The sequence below is a fragment of the Hippichthys cyanospilos genome, chromosome 5 (genome assembly GCF_059441005.1).
Source record: "Hippichthys cyanospilos isolate Australia breed blue-spotted pipefish chromosome 5, RoL_Hcya_1.0, whole genome shotgun sequence".
NCBI classification, from domain to species: Eukaryota; Metazoa; Chordata; class Actinopteri; order Syngnathiformes; family Syngnathidae; genus Hippichthys; species Hippichthys cyanospilos.
In genome coordinates, this window is record NC_142373.1 from 3,792,161 (window position 1) to 3,814,006 (window position 21,846).

Genomic DNA, 21,846 nt, shown 5'->3' on the forward strand with positions numbered 1-21,846 from the left:
GTTACAAGATTGTCCCTTTGAGGCAGGATTAGTCAACATTCAATTCCACACAAATAAATGAAACCCTAAAACCATAGATAAGGGGTGTCAAACTTGTTTAAACTTGTGGGCTGCGTGGAAGAAAATCTATTCCCAAGTGGGCCGTACCAATAAAATGTTGGTACTTATTTATATATTTTTAAAACAACAACTTCAAGCTTTTATTTTATTTTGTTAATGTTGCCCAAAATAAAACAAGTACAACCTCGATATTAATCATAAAACATTTCAAGTTTTTTATTTATTAAAAAATGCAGGAAAATTGTGTTATCTACCAAATCAACTTGCAGGCTGAATTAAACCCATTGGTGGTCCAGAACCGGCCCACGGACCGTATGTTCGACATTCCTGCCATGGATTATGAGATTTTTGTGTAGGCTGCTCTGGTAACTCACTCAACGGTTTCACAGGTAACAGAGCCTTGGCAGAGGTCCGCAGTTGTTTGCATTCAACTATTCGTTTTAGTTGGCAGCAACTGTGTGCATATCAAAGCAGAAACACTCTCTTGCTCTATGTAGGCTTTGCATTTTAAGCGACGACCCACTCATTTCCCTTAATTGTGACGGCCATGAAGTGTTTGTGAGCAGTCAATCACAGAGCGTGGATATTCATCTTGAAGGCTCTCGCCACCGCGTTGCCCCGAGTGCACGCTAGTCTTGCCCACATGGAATGAATATTTAAAGCTAGCAATCAGATAAACATGCTTCTTCACCAGATAGAAACAAGCGTCCGTTTACACATAGATATCGAGTCTCCTGAAATATATTTTCAGGGTATTAAAGAAAAGAAATCTAAAAATATAGACAGGCTACTAGCGGGGAGCGGTCTAATCCTGCGGATCATGTCTGTGTCTTTAATGCACAGGTGCACCTATAAACTTAGCTTCCAGGCATTTTTCACCACCATCCTTTATTGAACCAAGAAAATAACAATAACCTCTAAATGACCCAAAGATATGTGTTTTCCTTTTCCCTTTTGCCCCCCCTCCAATTCTTTTTGCATCAAATTACACAACCCAGGAGACATTCAGCTGTGCAATGTGAGTGAAATAAACACCGCTTGAATTGGAGACGTTTTACATGTTCTCATAATGGTTTCAGTCAAGGTTTTATCGAGCATACTCTTCTCTAAAGCCAATGAAAATGATCGTTTCTCATAATTATGGCCCCTTAAAGTCTCCTTTTCCTGTGCATATATTGAAGCATTCGTATACGTGGATGAGTGTTTATTTTTAAAGTGAGAGGTGACAATATTTTATGATGCACTTTACTGCGTGGCAGATTGCTGCTGCTAAAAAGCTCAGTCGATGTTAATAAATTGTAAATTCTAACGGTCATTGAGTTTTTTGGATTGTTACTCCTATTTTATTTTCTTTTTTCTTCACCCCTTTGTTCTGCCTCTTTCACCAATGTTTTGAACTGAAACTAAATAATCAAGTAATAATAATGACTATAAGGATTATTATTAACCATCTGTTTTCTGAACTCTTTATCATCTGGAGCCAATCCCAGGCTCCAAGTGGAGCAGGGCATATTTATGATTATTATTATTATTATTATTATTACTACTACTGCTATTATAAGCAGTAGTACTCTTGGAGACAGACACCTTTTTATAAAGCAAATGTTCCAAGGACCCCAATTGCAAATATTTGCAGGAACAAAAGAACAACAACAAAATTTATTAGCATTATTACATTTAAAAATGGAATAAGTGCCCCTTTTGTCCACCAACCGATTCAATTTAACAAGTAGATTTGTTACTTTTCAGCTATACTGAAGTTCAGAAAACAAAAATTGCAACTTGCACGCCTCCTTATAACAAACCGGGTCAATTTCCAATGATTTTGTCAAAAACAGCAATATAAAATAAAATTCCATTTTAGTTTTCCTAGCTTCATTGCCTCATTAGCAAGCAATTGTAGATCAAAAACGCATTTTGAGAAATGTGAAAATCATTAAATTTAAAAAAATATATATTCACTCATTGAACGCCAGGGATGTATTTTCTCCTTTTTTTAGAGTCCAGACAATAAATTCCAGATACTTAAATCGATACCTAAGTACATTAAGGATTTTAATTTCCAGACACTTACATATTCAATTAATGGTTAAATGGACAATGTGTAAGATTTACACCATTTTTCATTAGAAAAGAATAAGTTAAATGATTTTAAAGAAAAAAAAAACCTTGCAAATAAGTGTGTTCTTAATGACCATCAGTATGTTTTAAATAGGTGTAGTTTTTATTAAATTATATTACACGTGGCACTCCTCATAAGGCTGCCACGTCTGTTATTGCTACGGACAGTGTTAATTGCAGCACCTCCTATTGTCCGTAATAAAAAACGGTCTAAATCTTGCACATTGTCCCTTTAAATATCTGATTGAATGTCTGAACTCTTCAAACAATGTGAAAATACGTCTCTGGCATTGAAGCTAGACTCTATCTCAGCTGACTTGTTGCCGGTCAATTAAAGTCTTTTTTTTTTTTTTTTTGCATGACAGTAAATATGTTTTTAATTCACTCAAAACTAATAGTTCTTGCTACTATTTTATGAGGATGTCATTCTGTATTTGTATATTTTGCATACATTTTGCTAAGGTTTAGCTTCTCATTAAATTAAAATGATGAACATTGTTAAAAAAAATCTGCTATACAGTATACATTGTACATACGCACACACACACACACACACACACACACACAGTACACATATAAAGCTCAAGTAAGATACCTTGGAAGAAACTTAATACATTCCAAACCTGTAAAGCGTTGTTCCTGTTTCTGTCGAGCACCTGTACTTCCTGTCATGTTTTCGGGGATTCTTTTCTTTCAGCTTCTTGGTTTCATTCGTCTTGCTGAGCGGCCTTTTGTGTAGCAACTAGATTAAATGGACCATGTTTTTCTCCACCTTTTGTCTGATTTCAGTCCACATCAGACCTTTGTGTCCCTTAATCCATTACCAACAACTACTTATCCGAACACTTTAAAGGCTCTCTGTAAAGGAGGGTACAAAGTAATCTAGAATGACACAGTGGGGTACGGACCTTGACCAAGGCCGAACGATTCAAAAGTATTGCAGCATGGAGTCTAGGTTATTTTCAGAAAGTTAATTGATTTGTGTGCACTCAATGTATGTGTCATGAAATCAATGTGATGGCTCCTCTCTCTATTAATAAATGATTACAACCAACTGGCACAATAAAAATAAAGTGAATAAATCATGAGAAATAATCCACAGTTGCATTCAGTAGCATTCAAATGTTTAAGAGGTCAAGAAATTCAAGCTATTAGCTCTTGATAATGGACAGCTGTGAACTTCGAGTCAGTCCAGGTCATAGGAAGAAAACAGCAAGATGTGCTAAGCTATAAACCAGTCAAAAAGTTGCCTACTTCTAAAAATCTAAATTATCAAGTAGGATTTTTTTGTTTTTTTTTGGTTCACCAAGTAATTCCGTCAATATTCCTTCAAAATGTTAAAATCTGAAGTTTTAATGTACAACACCTGAATTAGAAAGTATTTCCAAACCTTTCATTAGTTACTAGTACATACTTTAATCGATACTTTAATCTGCCCCATTTATTAAGAATAATTGCCACTTTGTGCAATTGAAATAAATTCCAAAATATTCCACATAGAAAGTCCATGATGTGCTCTGGCAGGCAAATGACATGTCTCACAACCATCATATAACACAGCTGCTCCTTTTGTCAATTATTGCTCATAACTCCTACATTGCACAATAGAAATAAACAAGAAATTCAGCCTTAGCCCCCTTCCCATGACATTTCTGAAGGAATTGTGCATAATTTTTCTGTTCAGAATCATTTTACATGTCACTAATAATGCCAAAACAGGGGGATCAATCTGCCCCCAAATTGTATGTGGACATCTCTGCTATTACCAGTTTATCAGTTTAACCCAATTCATTCAAAAGCCACTCAATGACACACTAATGAGAGGAATGAAGACATGAACAGCATGTACAGTTCTGTCACGAAGGGGTTGTGCTAATACACCGGATCTGTTTTCAATCGGCTCAATAAGTTACCAAGATATGCAAACACTATGCATTCCGAATAGCTGTTGTAGGCGTGTTTGCAGATCATTGGATATTAGAACTCCATTTAAAAGCAAGTCCACTTAGCAGTAATAAATAAATAAATCATCGATCATTACAATATTTTGGATTTTGTATGCCGATAATGGCTTTTCCTCATCTCGGCCTGTTAAAAATTAAAAAAAATCCAAAATGGTTTTGCGCTCGTTTTTATTTCTGTTACAAGACGTGGATGAGAATAGGTATGTGCAAATGATTTTTTCGTGGCAATTGCTCAACATTTTACAGGACAACTGACCATGACAAGTGAAGCCAGGAAATGATAAAAGGCTTGCCTTCTCCCTTCCATGGCTTTGTCTGGAATCAAGCTGTTTCTTCCCAATTTTCCCAAATTTATTGTGTAAAACACCTCAAAATTGATTGAGTTTTTACTGAGGGAGAATATTTGTCTTTTTACATACAGTATTTTTCCGGACTATAAGGCGCACTGGTATAAAAGCCGGAGCAGCAAATTATGAGCCAAAAAAAAAAGATTTTCGTCACGGATAAGCCGCACTGGACTATAAGCCGCAGGTAATAACATCAGATCTTTATGCAAAAAGATGGTATACGTAAGTTTAAGTTTTTTTAAGTTTATAATTTTTTTTGTTGTTATTTAATTTTTTTGTAACTGTCTGCCAATCAGCAACATCATCTCTTTAACAGACTGAACATGCCTGGTTGTTTAGTCCCAACATATTTATAGAAAATGGATGGATGAATGGATGGATGGATATCTCTGTTAAACAGCAGTTCAAAATCGAAAACAATACTTCAATAGCATCTTTATTTTAGTGAACATACTAACACATTCTATATATTTCATACTCATAAATGCATAAATAAAATCACATAGACTGTGCACTGTATATAGAATTTACACCACAAATTTACCCAAATTTTGATACATTTTCCTATTAAATTTAGACATACATATTTTTAAAATAATATATTGTTTTAACTCTTTTTGAGTTCAGCTATTGATTCACATCTTTTCAGTTCTATTTGATAGCTGTTCCATAAATTGACACCTCGAACAGTTGCTTGCTGGTGGCTAACAAAAAAATACAAAACTAAAACAAAACAAACAAAAAACACAGAAAGCTGCACTGGACTATAAGCCACAGGACTCAAAACATGAGGAAAAAGTGACAGCTTATAGTCCGAAAAATATGGTACATACCTATTATATAAGTCCACCCCAATTCATGAAATAAATGTTCATTTTTCTTAATGGAAGCAATGCCCCAAGTCTCAAGCTTGATTATCTGACTTCACTTGTGTAAATAAAGATAATGTGAGAATGTTGTTCGATGCTGATCAAAAGTACAACAAGCTAGCTTCACTGTGCGGTGGGCCCCCAACCGCAGCGTGGATAATATCAAAGGGCACAGCAACAATATCGCATAACATGGCAGCCCCCGGACCCTCGCCTTCTATCGATAAAGGCCAACTTGATACTTTGCGTGAACTATCAGGCTTCGTTGTCGGGTGACCTCTGCTCGAGCGAGCCAGCTGAGGTATCGGCTGACAATTAGCGGCTGAATTCAAGGAAGCACTCCCGCATCAATACAACTTATTTGAGAAATGCCGCCTGTTCAACTGTCGCGATTCATTTTTCTGAGATCTGATCCCTACTCTGACAGGACTGAGCTTCCTGGGAAGCCTGTGGGATATTTGACTGAAGTACCAAACAGCTTATAAGTGACTGTGTGTGTCTGCCAAAATAGTTCCAGGATATTCTGCACATCTTGAGATATTTTTGACAAATTGCAGCGAGGAATCGGGGGCGTCCACTGTGGGATGACAGGCTGACTATTAGTAGCAATAAAAGCAGATGTAGCACTCATTGAGGCATATTATCTCAAGGTACACACATTTTAATGAGGCTGCTAATAAGGAAATACGCACAGGTCACTTCATTAGGTACACTTGCTTCAAAGACAGGAGCTGACAAGATATGTACACTCTTGGCACACTTGTTCTGAAATGTTAAATGCCACGTATCACTGAGAACTGTGTAACTCTCCAAATACTCTACCTTTTTCCTGACCCAATTATAAATTTTAAAAAAACAAAAAACTTTTGGAATCGTCATACTCCTAAACATAAACTATAGTGAGTTACTGTAATATTATGTATACTTTCATCTTTGATACTATGCCCCCTTATCTGTGGATTGTATCACTGTTGGCTATCGATTATAGGCAGATTTTGGTTATTTATGGGCAGGACTGGCACAGGACAGTAAATGAAGACGTTGTCTAAATACTGTACATATAGTCCATTTTCTGATCAATTCTGTGATTAGTTACTTCGTGTATAAGTCGAGCCCCCCTTTTTTACTTCCATTTGGGGGAATTTTACAAATATGACTTCAGTGTTTGCACATATCATGGCTGTCCAATTAAAACACATGGTGTGTGTTATTAAAATGATGACATTACGGTACTTTTAGACACATTTCTTCATCAACAAGCAAATAGGAGGAGGAGGTGGGGCGGAAACGAGAAGTACAGTACAAGACAATGCACGTACATATACTGTAGCTGCAAATGCTGAAAGTAATGTTGCAACAATAAAACATTTGAATTTTCAATGCTTTATTTTTTTTTTGACATAGCTGTTTCTCCCCCCACCTGCTGACATCCATGCCACAAATGTACATGCCATGCCCCTGCTCCCGCATTTTTGTCTTTAGACGGACAAATCAAGCTGTCTTTGAACGGACAAATCAAGATGTCTTTTTGTTATCATAATGAGTGAAAGTCCACCGGAAAAATGATCCATGCAGTTGACAACAAAGAGGCAATACGGCGGCGCTTGACGAAAGTGCATTTGAAAGTGCAAACGCACTAAAACGAATGCATACTAGTTCGAACTTAAGTTTATATTGTCATTTTAAGCTTTCTAAATTACATGATATTACTTATTTCACATTCAAATTCATGTTATTCAAACACAGACATGTGGAGAAAATCTTATGGTTTTGAGTCAAACCACCCCCAATATGGAGGTTGAAAATGAAGCAAAGAAACTACAGTGATCCCTCCTACTTCGCAGTCTCAGATATCGCAGTCTCAGTACTTCACGGGTTTTTCCAGGAAAGTTTAAAATATTTCAAAATAAAAAATAATTTAAAATATGGAAAAAAACTTGAAAAAAACTTGAAAAAAGCAAAAAAGTACATTATAAAGTACTGGATTTATCAAATAAATAAGGAATATTAGTTAATAACTATGTTAAGAATTCTTCAAGTGTTAGAGTTTGGGACGTTTGTTATCTTATTTTGAAATGCATGCTTTTAATATGTCGGGTCGCGTTGCATTTCCGTTTCCTGTTTTAAGTTCTCTGTGAGTTCATTACGGTGGCGTAGTGAATGACAACGCAAGCTCATCTTTATAGTTTATTATCATTTATGTTGATAACTCACGCTACGGCCTATGTTTAGTAAGCGATGAGTGTTTATTCTGTTTATGTGTTTGTTTGTGTAGAGATTGCACTTTATAGTTAGTTGTTGCTAACCTGCTAATGTCGGCTAAAAATACAGTAAATTCATAGATTAAAGTTCGGCAAGTGTTTATATGTTAGTTTACTGACTTTAACATTGTTGTTGATTTATTATTTAACATATACTACATGATACACCACACATGAGCCAAAATAAATGTGAAGTTCAACGTGATGACTTGCGTACTGGAGTCTTAGTGCAGATAACCAGTCCTGAGAACAAATTCTCAACAAACTAAGTAGTAATAGTTATTTAATGAATATACAATAATGTTAATAAGGATAATGTAATGTTAAATGATAGGAGAAAGGAAATAAAATACGCAAAAAATGCAAAAAAAAAAGGGTTCGTTTATGGTTACTGCGGCTATATAGAAATCTAGGAACTGATACCCTACTTTGCGGGTTTCAGACTTCGCGGGGGGTTGACACCCCCCATTAACAGCGAAGTAGGGGGGATAACTGTATTTGTAAGGGGAGTAATACAGTACCTCTTTTTTGTTTTATTAACTCTCTAATTTGTTATTGGCTCCAACATCCTGATTATGTACCATGAAGCTTCATTTAAATTATTAAGCTTAAATATATTGTTCAAAGAATTAAAATCCGTTTCCAATACATGGTTTAAAAAAAAAAAAAACACTTCTTAAAATGTCTTGCCATTCTTATTTACAAGTTGATGTCCCATGCGATATCAAACAAACCTGACAATTTTATTTAACAAAACAAAAGAGGCATGAAAAATTATGGTGGACCATGTGGAGTGTATAACACCCATCTTCGAGTCCCTCAAAAAAAATAAAAGATTGAAAAATGTTTTCGTGCCAATTCTTTTCTACCACCTTCCACTGACATTCTTTTAAACAAAGATTTCCATACTGATAGAACACCACAGTAATATTTTGCATGCATTTTTCTCTGTGACAAACATGGGTAAAAAAGTAATTTTGCAAAAGAATTTCGCCGCAACGTTTAATGTCCTGTGGTTTCATTTTGCAGTGTTGTGGTTTTTAATGGGCTAAAATGAGTAAACAATTTGTGGACCTCAGTTAAAAAAAATGCTTGACACATTTTTCTTGCCCTCGATACCCCCTTATTAGTATATATACACAAAAGAAAAAATATGTCAAGCCAATTACAGCAACAATTGTTAATATTCTGTATGTTAAGATACTATGTGTATGATGAGCTATTTCTGTTCTCCAGCACACAGTAGCAGCTCATCATCATCATCATCATAATCATTGGTTAGTATCACGAGCACTGAAATGATGAAAGCTCATCATCGGAATATTGTTAATCCTTTGACATTTGCTACTTTACGATCACATGCTTCGATTCCCCATATTCACAAAACTCTCGAGTTTTGATTTGCTCCCATAGTGTAAGCAGTTGTGTATTTACCATTTCTTTATTCATTCTCCATTCTTGTGTGGGCAAGGACCTTTTTCCTTTTGCTTCATGCTGTCTATTCCTAAACTTGTATAATTTACAAAGTGTTTGTACTCTTGTCATTCTAATTGTTCTGGGTAGTTACAATTTTCTCCTCTTGCACTATTTAGTCCTCCTTCACAGTGGAGTTTTTTTTTGTCTTTTTCAGTTCCATGTTTTTTCTTCCTTTCTGTTTTGAAATAGTTTTGTGTTGTTATTGGCATCTAACTACTCATGGGTTGGACTGGTCCACCTGTGTTGTTTTTTTGTTTTTTTTTACCTCCTGGCTGTGTTTTAGGTTTAATAAAATTATTGTCAGGATGTTTTATTTGAATTGAATCTGTTATTTATTTATTTATTAATTTTTGTGTATCATTTGCACGGAACAAAAAAAGGCTGCTAGACTCAGGACTGTCTCATAAAATTCTGATGGGAAGAAGCCCACATACCAATCACCGAAACAAATTCATTTTCACAATATACTGTATCGGGTTCTTTTTTCTTCAAAAATACAACATCAATACAACTGCATTAAACATCAATACACTATGTAGGCACAATACACTTTCAAGATAGAAGTAGCATTAACAATCAATATTATAACGTGGCATAAATTTCTGTAACGATAATACACTGGTTATCCATCCTTTAGTGTCAATATAGTGAAGGCTATTATCAAGATGCACTGTCATTATCCAACAGTGTATCCAAGTTTTCAATATACTGAGTTGTACTCAATACCGGTGTTGTCGCTTATAAAAAAATCGCAAAAACAGTGAGTTAAGAGTTGCTCTCTGATTCATCTCTTAGCAGATGAGCATATGGTTTGTATAAATGGGTCATCTCATATACGATATGCTGTATATCTGTGGCAACACGTTCTATTGATTTGTTCGTATGATTTCAAGCTTTGAAATACACTACACACAGGCTCCTCCAATCATTTAGGATACAATGTTGTCTACCATATATGCTAGTGGCTTTGCATTTAGTACTTTGTAATATTTTGATCCTTAAGTACTTTTATTGAAATGTGTGTTTGTTCACAAATGGCCAGCAGATGGGAATGTAAAATGAATATATTATGGGAGGAAACTAGCTAAAATAAAACATGCTCCCTTTTTCTCATCAACACAACAAGTAACTCAATATGCAAATATGTATTCATTTTTTAACAGTTGATGTTTCTTCCAGTTGTCACATCCTCTTCGTGTGGGCTGATAGTTAGACCAATTATTCTTCCAAACAAATCACTCTCATCAAAAATTAATGCAATTATGAAAAACAGCACTTGGAGTGTCTAAATACGTATGTCACACGTTTCTGGCATGCTGAAGAAAAATCCACAATCTTGACCTGAAAGTTTCCTTTCAAGTAAAAATAACTTGCTAATTTGTGGAGGGAATGATAATGTGGGATCAAAAGAAGGAGCATACAAAAAGTCTAATCATGTGTAAATGACGCGGTAGCATGAGATTTTCACAACAATGACTTTGGTGTGGATATTAAATTAGGGATGCACCCAGTGAAAATTAAATCAGGGATGCATTAAATTAAATTTGAATTATGGATGGGAGTAGATCTGCAGTAACCAGCCTCGTAAAAGTCGCATTTAACCTTTTGAGGTACGTAATCAATAAGATCCTGGGGCAGTCTCCGAAATTTGTATGACTTAAATTAATCTTGTTCGCATTCGATTACGCCTTCTGTCCTCATGCTTTTATTGTAATGCAGATAAGGAAGAGGTGCAGATGTTCCCTACTGTGTCCATGTGTCATCACTGCGACATCTTCACTTCTGGAAAGTAAGATTAACAATGCATTTATTCCGTCATAGTTCTACGAATAATGGCCAATGGGTTGAGTTCATTCTTAACTGCATACGGGAGTCGATATCTTTTGGGGTACCAATATGAAGGCAATAAAATATCATTATCTTTTGTTAGTTTCTCTAATGTACAGGCAGTGAATGGTCAATTAGAAACTATGAATTATCTTCATAAACAAGCCTATCATCTTACTCCCTATTATGCCAGCCCAATGCATCAGTTCATGAGAAAAATAAATAAATAAAATCATGTATTCTTGAATCCACTCCACAGGTATCTAAACCACATATGAATAAATATTAGGAATACAATGTAGTGAACAATGGTCTTAATACTGGTATGTGAGGCGCTTTCTTCACACACCGAACATGTATCAATACAATGCATGAAATAAAGCACCACACGGTAATTATTATGAAGGATTGATTGATTGGTGATGCTGATTTGGTTAGCACCTAAGTTAAATGGGCTCAGTTGTTCCTGTGTGGATGCCTTCATGTAAAGAAAAACATCCTTAAACTCAAGTCAAAATAAAACTGTTCAAAACTGTTCTGAAGAAACAGCGATATCACATGCGGAAATTGTATGTTAAGTCTCAGGACTTAAAGTGTTGAACATAAATGAGAAATTTACACTTTATTCAAAAAATTACTCAACTTTTCTTCTATTCATATTTCAAGTAAAAATATTCCAAACTGAGACAATAGTTAATAAAAAAAAATCTGCATGCAATTTTCTATATGTTCTGTTGTAAAACAGCAAACTCATATATAACAGCAATAGTCTGTCTTAGCACTAAGAGGATAATAAAAGAAATATCACCATATAGGTGTATTAAACTTTGTCAAAAAATAAAATATGATTTTCATCAACACCAAGGCTTTTAACGTGAATTTAATTGAACTAATTTTTCTCATAGGCCACATCACATTTAAAACTTCCCTTGGAGGGCATTTCTGACTGTGATAAGATGACTGTATTAAAAAGAAAATCACTTTATAACAGTTTGACAATTTCCTTTGCTTTTCATCATTATTATGTATTGGAGAAATTTGAAACTATAACTCATGGGAAACTTGAACAACCAAAAAATACTCTTATTGTACACTTTTTTTGTCAAGAGGATATGTGGCAAGAGCAGAGCTGTAAAAAGTTACAGTTACTTTTTTTTAAGTGAACAGAATTTGCCATTTCAGGGCATATGTTTTTTTTATAAATGGAGAACAAAAAGAAACATACAAGCCCATTTAGCAAAAAATAAAAAACAAAAAAAAACCTGAAGCCAACACACACATTTGACTTGAGATTTACCACAGTTGAGACTAAGACATCTTTTGTTCATCAATATATGCTTGTTTTTTCACATTTAGGTTTTCTATTGGTGAGTGACCATTTATCTATGCATCCCTTCATTCCAAATCCTACTCCAAACACTTACCAATTGGAACAATATTTGTCTTTTTCACAATATCGGTAATTCAATTCTACACTATTTGAATTGCGGGCCAAGACGCCCGTGTTTGCACAAAGCGTTAAACTTAAAACATCATGTCTTGACGATGTTCCGCCCCACTAACAGAAATCAATTTCCACTTCAGTGGACAGTAACGGGAGAAATTATTGATTGACTACACAGTCTAATAACTCTCTGGCTCCTCGTCAATTACAGTAAAGGTCAGTCCAATAGGGTGTTAATGATCTGACGCTGATGTATACACTGCCTCTGCCTCTTTCACTGCTTTTTCGAAAATATCCCAAAATTGGAGAAGTGGCATAAAGAGAAGGTGACACATGTTCAAGCTTCTAACCCCTCACCACCCTCTCGTCTCCTTCCTGTGTTGTTTTGCACCCGGGAATTCTGAGGGCAGCTCTTTGGAGCATTGTGGCGATTCATCACGGCGGAGACGTGTCAGACGCCATCACCACTCACATTTGAGAAGCAGCCGGCTGTCATAAATGAGCGAGTAGCGGTCAGTTCCATGCCAAATTCCCTCTCCTTAGCAGGAGTCATGTTCCTGTCCACACATCAGCAATGGGCCAACATATCACTGATGTCATATCACATAACATGTGATGTCACATTGGGAGTATTCATAGATGGGGCTTTGGGATTTACCAGTGACAAGAAAGGTCACAAACAAGGCCAATGCAACCTTGATTGTTTTTTTGTTGTTGTTGTTTTTTTTTTTTTGGTTTTGTTTTGACTTCCTCTAGCACCAATTTTGTGTCCCATTTTGTCTCTCACTCCCAAAAAGAAGCTTGCTCATTTTTCCCTGGAGAAATAATTGTAGTATGTGAAATCATCTCTTTACAGAGACACATACATATATGGACAAAGCGTATAAAATGTCCATAAAATGAACTGAGCAAGCTCTGGTAGAAATGGGCGTCTCCACCGTTGTAGGATGGAACACGGCTAACTCCCAGCTATTTGAATTGGCTATCCCAATTCCACTTTAGATCAGATCAGTTAAGGCAAAACGTTCGAGACAATGCAGGAGCTGGAATTGACTTGCTTCAGTCCGTGCAGCAGATTGATGCATCCACTGTACCTTTATAAACTCACATTGTGGAAGATGAACTTGACCGCACAGGTGAAGGGAGCAATTGGAGACCACCTTGCACAAAACTCTTCCCACAACACACACACATAATTTAGGTTGGTAACTGGGTCTGTTAAAAAATATTTAAGTACAATTTTATCATTATTATAAAATTACAAATAGTAATACACCCATCCATCCATTGTCTATATGTACTTATCCTCACTAGGGTCATTGGCTTGCTGGTGCCTATCTGAGCCATCTACGGGCATTAGGCGTAATGGAAATATGTGTCATGCACAAATGCAATGTATCAGTAAAATAGTGTGTTCATGAAACTGTGTTATTCGAATAAAAATTCAAACAACATAATGTCAGGGTAAAGCAGATACTGTATAGTCTTGGCACAGGAGACATTGAGACGGATTGTCTCCTACTAAAGAAACCAAAGGCTTCCTCCAACAGAGAAGTACCATCCTAATGTGAACAGGAGGCCAGCTGTTGCTTTCAGTTGTCAATCAGGATTGATGGCTCTCTGACTTCCTTCCCCTTCAAAAGAATGGTTGGCGAATGAAAGACTTTTGAAGAAACCATCCCCACGCACGCACACACACACACATGCACGCACACACTTACACACTTGCATTCTTCAGTGAGACCACAACCCCCAAAAGTGTATGCAAACTGGATGCAAAAGATGAAACATTGTCACTGTTACGGCTACTCATGATAGTAACAGTGGTCCGAGATCTCGTGTACTTCCCATTTTTCTGCGTGGATTAAATCAATTGTTTCACTATGTTGAGGTAAGTGCGATCTTTCAACAAAACCAAATACATGAGGACCTAGTTCGACGCAGGTAGTTGAGCTAGGTTCCTTGAGGCGGGGGACACCTCGGACCGGTTGCAAGCCAATTGCAGGGCACACAAGAGACAAACACACCTCAGGACAATTTAGTGTTTCCAATATACCTACCACGCATTTTTTGGAATATGGGAGAAGCACCCAGGAGAAGACCAACACGAGGAAGGGGGCATGCGAACATGCAAACCCCACACAGGAAGACTGGGGCAAGCTGGTATTGAACCCTAACCCTTTGAATTGTGAGGCAGCTGTGCTAACAAGTCTTCCACCATGCCCAGCAACAACAATAATAATAATAGTTATTAATAATAACATTAATATTCACAATTATGAATGTGTTTGTTTCTACATAGATTTGCCAGTGTCATCTTTTGAATGAAATACAGTGATATCGACTACAGAGCGCAGAACAGCTGCCAAATCACATTATACCACTCAAGCCCAAACTCAGACTACCTGTTAATTGATTCAGAATTTTGTCTACTTTTTGTCTCCAAATTGGCAGATGCAAGTCCGGCCAAATGCCTAGAGAGGTGCACATGGACTACCAAATTCCCAAACAACATAAAACGATGATTCACCCATCTGTATGTCTGTCTACCAAAATAAGGGCCTCTACCAACAAATTTTCATGTGTATATGGGGGCTTGTGTGTATAGGGAAGAAAGCACTCAGTTCAGTTGGGCGCAACAGTGTCTACTGAATTCTGAGACAGGGTAAACTCGACTTTGCCCGGCACAAAAATGCAGAAGTGAAAATGGGGGTCCCTCTCACCACATTGTCAATTGATCTGTTATGGTCAGTCAGGCGCAACAAAACTCCTAAACTTCTAAATATGACCATTGAGAATTGTCCCAGCACCAAAATGAAGATGCAGCCATTTTTACACCAAGCATGCAGATGTCTGTCTATGAAAATAGTGGACATTGCTCTCTACGCTTTTTCTGCGCCCTATATACCGCTGCAGTTTATAGTATGTGAAATACGGTAGTTTCATTACATTTTAAGGGTTAGGGTTAGGGTTAGGGTTATGCGAGGCCGAAAGAATTAAGGAATACGCATACTAGTATCGGTCTGTAAAAAGTGGTCTCAAATATCCCTCGTTCTTTCACAACATAACTCCCTGCCTGTATAGGGGGAAAAAGGGAAAAACAAAGTGTCAAAAAATAAAATAAGAATAGAAATCTTATGTAATAAACATTAGGCTACACTACCATTACTCTTTTAATCTCACACATCCCCTGGGGGGCACCGCAGTTCGAGAATCTCTGCCCCGGGTGGCATGTACAAAGCTGCCAATGACAAGATTACAATTTCAAATTAGATTACATCGTGGGTGTTCTGTTGGTATTTTTCACAAATGCAGAGCTTGTTAGAAATGGTGTGAAGCGTGATTCTCCTCAGAGAAAGTGACCTCGGGAAAATTGGCAATCCATCCATCATATCTTTGCAGAATTTGTATGAAAATATCCTTTATAAATGCAACATGCATACATGCCATGTGTTGTCTGGAGAGTCATTGTCCTCCAACAGGATGCTTCCAGGTATGGAAACTAATGGCACCAGGGAATTGTGGAAAACAAGGGATTGTTTTCAGGAAACAAACAAGTGCAAATCACCAGATCGCTCCGGTCCTGTCTGGTGCAGGCAAACAGGGTCGACCGAGTAAGTATCACAAGTCTCCCTGTGATATAAATATGGATGCTAACATACAAGTGTGTTAGGTGATGTTATGTGATGAATAGACGGCATTGTCACATAATTTAGAATAATTATTTATAGATACCTTGACAAGAAACCCGTATTAACTCATTCTTCCCAAAAGGTCAGTTTCATCACAATGTTGCAATGTGTCATACTACAAACACCTAGCAAGAAAATCGTTTTCTTTACTCTTTTTCCTAAAAGGTCAGTTTCTTGATGGTTTCAAGTGGTCATACGTGAGTTAAAATATAAAAGTAAAAATAATGATTGTAACTTAAGTTGAAAAAAAATGTCCATTATGTAGAAATGCAGGATAACAATAAGAAGTGAATAATAATAATAATCATGGCTTTTATCGTATGTGGGAGAGTAGTTTAGGAAATACATACAGTCATTTTTAGTTATCACTGTAATACTGAGTAAATGGTATAGCGCAGTTTCACCTTAGAAACTCAAAGCGCTTTACGTTGACAACTCATTTGTGTGAACGATTAAAATGCATGTAAAATTTTTGCTGTGGGGCAAAAGGAGTAATTTATCTACCTTTTTATCTGTGGCACTTGGAAACCGAAACTCTCTTTTCAAGTCGAGCCACTGTTTCAATAAACCATGCACCTCTCTTGTGATGAATTTAAACTGAATTAGAGGAGCTGCTTCAATGGGATGGGAAGTAGGCTGTATTTATGCCCACAAAAGCCGGTTTCAACTGCGTACATCTGTGAAAACTCTACCAATGTGCAATTAGACTGCCTTGCTAAGCTAGACTTGCAAAAAATACGCAACCTCCAGGTAAAGTCAATTTTCTGTCAAAGTGATTTTAGTCAACATTTTATTTTGTCTTACACTGTTAACGTAAAGCTAACTTTTCATGGTCAAATATGCAGCCTTCAATGAAAGAACACACTTATATAACTGTGCTGACTTGTGATTGCACTCTTCAGACTTGCATTTAAACGCCCACATGATTGCATCATTGGCAAATGATATTTGTATGCTGAAAAATGATAAATCTTCCCAATATCTTTCCATCCATTTCCACACCGCATATCCTCATGAGGAAGTGGTTGTGCTGGAGCCTCTCTCCTTTGGAGTCGTTTGCCAATCCAGGGTGTCTCGCCCAAAGACAGGTCAAATTGGCATCAGCTCTGTCATGACACTAAGAAGGAAAAGCAGTATAGAAAATTGATGGATAACTTTGTTAATATGTGTTTTGTTATTTCTCAGAAATTGAGGCTAAGCAGCTATAGAAAATAAATGGATGGATACGTAGATGGTCAACTAAAGTCTCACATCAGAGAAATGTGCCTTAATTGCGCTCTTTCCTGTGAAATTATGATTGTAGTTTGTTCTGTATGAAGCATAGCTAGCAAAATGTCTCATCCAGTTTTAGTGAATTTCATTTTTCACTCAACGACAATGCCTTTGCTGGCAGTACAATGATATGGCATGTTTATTTTAGACAGCTTGTCATTTGCGGGGGTGTGCAGTTCATCGGTACTGATAGACTGTCTCTCGGCAACGGAACGACATTTTGCCAACAGACTGCTGAATGACGAAAACATTTTCAAAACGACGGACTAAAACCATTGAACACTACATTTTGTCTAATTTTGATCAGTCACAATCCGTGTCATCACCAGTCATTTTACCGCATGCACACAAGCACCTTACAAATCCTGCACAGTCCAAAAAGCTGCCATAAATAATGTTTTGCACTACATTATATTTTGTCCGATCATTCTCATATGTATATATTTTTTTCTACTCAATCTACTGCTTAATTTGTTCAGAATCTGAGTCTATTGCTTTAATAGTGCTTCACTATCACTGCCCTTATTGCCCTATTACTGTTTTTCTTTGCTGACTTTATTCTATTCTCTATTGTTTGGAATGTAAGTCTGCTCGGGTGAGTGAACAGAATAAGAATTTCATTTTGTAGTGTTACAATGCATATGACAATAACATTCTTGATTCTTGAATCTCACTGTTGGAAATAGCTTGTCCCCACCCAATTGAATCTTCCAAATTTTTGACATATGTTTAAACTGCTCTTGGACATATGGGAGTGTAAACACAGTCTAAATAAGCAGCAAGCATACATATATGCGGCAAAGAATAACTAGCCAAGTGCTGGAACATTTGTTTGCAGTATGCTGTCAATGTTTGCGTTGTTTGGTTTCATGAACTGAAATGTATACTATACACAATTCGCTCAGTGCATTGTATAGACCTTAAGTAAAAAAAACAAAAAAACAATCTTCTTCAGAATTAAGGTTTTTGTTGTTATTTTGCTTTTTTAATATGATTTGAATGAATAGGTCGCTAGCACATTGTTTAAATAAAGTATTCTGGGATGCAGGCAAAGTAGCTAATGGGCACTCAGCAAATTCACATTCTCACTCCGATTGGCTCTTTGACAGGAAATCCATTTCAGATGGTAAGAAATAAATAAACAAAAGTATTATCTAGTCAATTAAACTCAACAAAACCTTGCTTTTTACTTGTAATGATTAAGATAATGACGCATGTTTTTTTTTTAAATTACCTTTATTTAAGACTTCAGAGCGATAAGCCTGCCTGAATCCCTTCCCTGAATCACATCAGTCTGTGCATGCTCCCTAGTGCATGTGATTGCTAATTGCAGTCTAGGCCCGACTGTACTTATCGAACATGTATGCTCCTTCTTGAAAATGATTGCTGATCAGGGTCTAGTGCCGAGGGATCACACCCTAGGTATTGTGTTTTTTATTGGTTTACTATCACTTAAGCATGTCTAATTAATTTGACTGATTAAAGGGAAAAGTGCAAAGCTTAGTTTTGCTTTTTGTTTAAGGCCAAGCTCTAGAGAGTACTGCATAATCCTTTTCCTCTCATTTTCTGATATTTTTTTACGCCATGTTGAATGTTGAAATGTTGTCACAATCTGGATGAAATTTCAGATGCCCAGTGTCTTCTTTCAATGCTTTTCCTTTGATGTTAAAAAGCTTAGCTCTAAAGATCAAAGGATTAAGACAAATACTGCACAAAGGTTAATAATATTTTTTCTGAGGTTTAATCATAATTTTTTTGTAGGATGACAGAATTTTTGGGTGGGAGGCGGGCCATGAATAACGTGAAGGAGTGACTGACCGCCAATTGGCTGACACAGCAACGGACTGACGATAACAATTTTCGGCTTGAAAAAAATGGCAGACCGATGATGACCGAAGTGGGGCCGGGGCACCAATGACTGACGGATGAGCAAAAAAATACACCTTTAATGTACCTCAAAAATACAATACAGTATAGCCAATAGCAATTAATAGAAAAACAGGTCAATATAGTCAAAAAATGCCTCATGTAGGACGGCAAATGAAATGCTCGTCCAGCAAGCATCACAGGGTCAATGTTGATATTGTTCTGTTTTGCTATGGCTTTGGCTATGGCTAAGCTTATGGAAGAATAATATGTTTACACTAAGTGCAACTACCAGATGACAATATACGGTGGCTTTATAGTACAAATGAATGAACAAATGAATTTGAAATTGTGTGGGAATGACACAATAACATTTCAATGGAACGAGCATATTTCAAAAGGAGTAAGAACAAGGGGATCTCATTTACTCCTACCTTTTCCTTATCACTCACTACTGTATATTCATAATTCCTGCAATGAGGTTAATTGGAATATAAATCATTATAACCTAGTCCCGGAATGGGCAAACAATGGCTAGGGGTCGTATGCGGCCTGTCAAGCTTTTTAATTCGGCCCGCTGAACTTGAAGAAATTATCAGTCAGGAATAGAAACATAATGTAAATATCCCAAAAGATAGTGGAACTATCAATGCTTTCAAATGGTAACTGATAGCACTAAAACAAAGTTTATTTTGTTCAGGGTTAGGGTTAATTTTCAGTCGTTGTTAGAGTCATTTCAATACATGGGACTTGAATAAAACTGTTCTAAAGCTTTTGTCAAGTCTCTATTGAAACATCCCACATTGATTTCGATGGTACAGTGGATTATCAAAACACTCCTTTTTAAATTGCAGTTCTTTAACGGGTTGATAAACACATAAAAAAATATGTTCAGCTTAAAAGACAATTATTTCTATGTTTTTCCCGTATAAGAACAATGCCAAATGTTTGAACTCATACAGTGTAATAATTTTGATTTTGGTTATTTTTTTGGTACATGTCTGACAGCTGCACATGGACACTATGAACATAACCTTTTTGATAGAAGTAATAAAGGTTTTATTGGTTTCTGCACCCATAGTATGGAGAAGTGGGTCTCATTTTTATAGTGTGTTTTAGGGCCCATACTTGACTGCGGTGTGTATTTATTGATCCAATTTTTCACAGCAAGGTTATGCTTGATTAGAAAAAAAAAAAAAAACCCTGCTAATTTGGTACAGTTTTCCATGATGCATCTGTGCACTGTTTGTATTAATGTCCAGGAAATGTTCACCTGGCTCTGTGGGATTCATTATCTTCACTTGGGTCTATGTGTAAATGGCTGAAATGAGAAAAAGTGGCAAACAAATGATATTGAGCTTGGTTTCGGGGAAGAAAAAAAAAAGGACATAGTCATGCAGGCGGGATAAATAAAAGCGGGAAACAATGGGGCATTGCCGCGGGAGCATCATTAGGCCAACCAATAACAGTAACCTTCTGCAGTGTTTGTGGCCACTCAGCAGTTCCTCAACATGAGCCTGCACACATTGACTCTCACATGCAGCCTTAATGACCCCCCCCCCCCCCCCCCCCCCCCACACACACACACACACACACACACACACACAGAAACTCCCCAGGGCCAGGGCACAGCAACATGCATGCATTGGACTGAGCGTTATTTGACTTCCACCTGTTTCCTCGACATCATCATCGTCATCATCACTGGCTCTCCCAGCAAGATGAAAATAACTTATTTGTGTTCTCCGATTAAGGATTTCTAAAGTTGATCTCCTGCCGCTGCAGCATCTGTCGGCATGCAATGATCCTCTCGTCACAATGACACCATATCCCACATCAAAGACCCCCCCCTTCTCCTCTTTTTTCTTGACTTGGCAATGAGCTGCAACTCACAGGTGAACTCTTCCCTCCCTCCCTTCCTAAAGGCATTCAATTACTCACAGTTGTTGGCAGCAGACGCTCCGCGGAAGGCGCAGAAAGTCACACAGAAGGCAAGCATGTGCGCCAGCCCAGTCATCTTTCCTTGTTCTTCTGTTGTCTTCGCTCCCCCTTTATGAAATGTTATTTTATCCTCAGCGAGTTGGAGAGCGATTGGTGAGGAGGAGCGCGGGCTCCTCATTTTCCTCTGTCCACGGAGAGAAGGAGTGTGACGTTGGAGAGCAAACCGCTCCCACGACGGCGACAGGCTGCACCCTCCTCCTCCTCTTCCTCCACAACAACAGCGGCGGTGTGAGGCAGCCAGCATCCGCTCTCGCTCACTTACTCACTCACTCACTCACTCACTCACTCAGCCAGCAGCATCCCTCTCCTCTCCCGCCTCCATCCTCCTCCTGCCTCCTCCCACTATAAAAAACACCCACCCACCAGGAGGAGGGGGCGACACCTGCCTGCAGCACATACTTTGTTTTTCTGTAGACCCTCAATTAGATGGATACTAGAGTGTTGCTATAGTACAGTCTCAAATATTGGGTCGATGACATTTCCAGATTATAAAGACATTAGCAATATGTTCAACATCAGATTGTATTATTGTATTGTAATTTAGCAAAAGAATCTTTTGTTAATTGCACTTATTTCCAGTTGGCATCAATGCCTCCAAGATTGCTATTGGTGTTGATAAGAGAAGTAAGAAGATGATTTATATGGA

General features: G+C 37.3%; 1 protein-coding gene across 1 annotated transcript in view; it reads right to left on the bottom strand.

Moving 5' to 3' along the window:
• Nucleotides 1-21,419, bottom strand: part of LOC148423195 (contactin-associated protein-like 5) — a 156,710-nt gene extending 135,291 nt beyond the window's left edge. Inside the window, exon 1 of the mRNA XM_088414813.1 lies at nt 21,141-21,419. Coding sequence (XP_088270939.1) covers nt 21,141-21,318 — 178 coding nt within the window. The 5' untranslated portion in view covers nt 21,319-21,419. The remainder of the gene's footprint in view (nt 1-21,140) is intronic.
• Between the last annotated feature and the right edge of the window lie 427 nt (nt 21,420-21,846).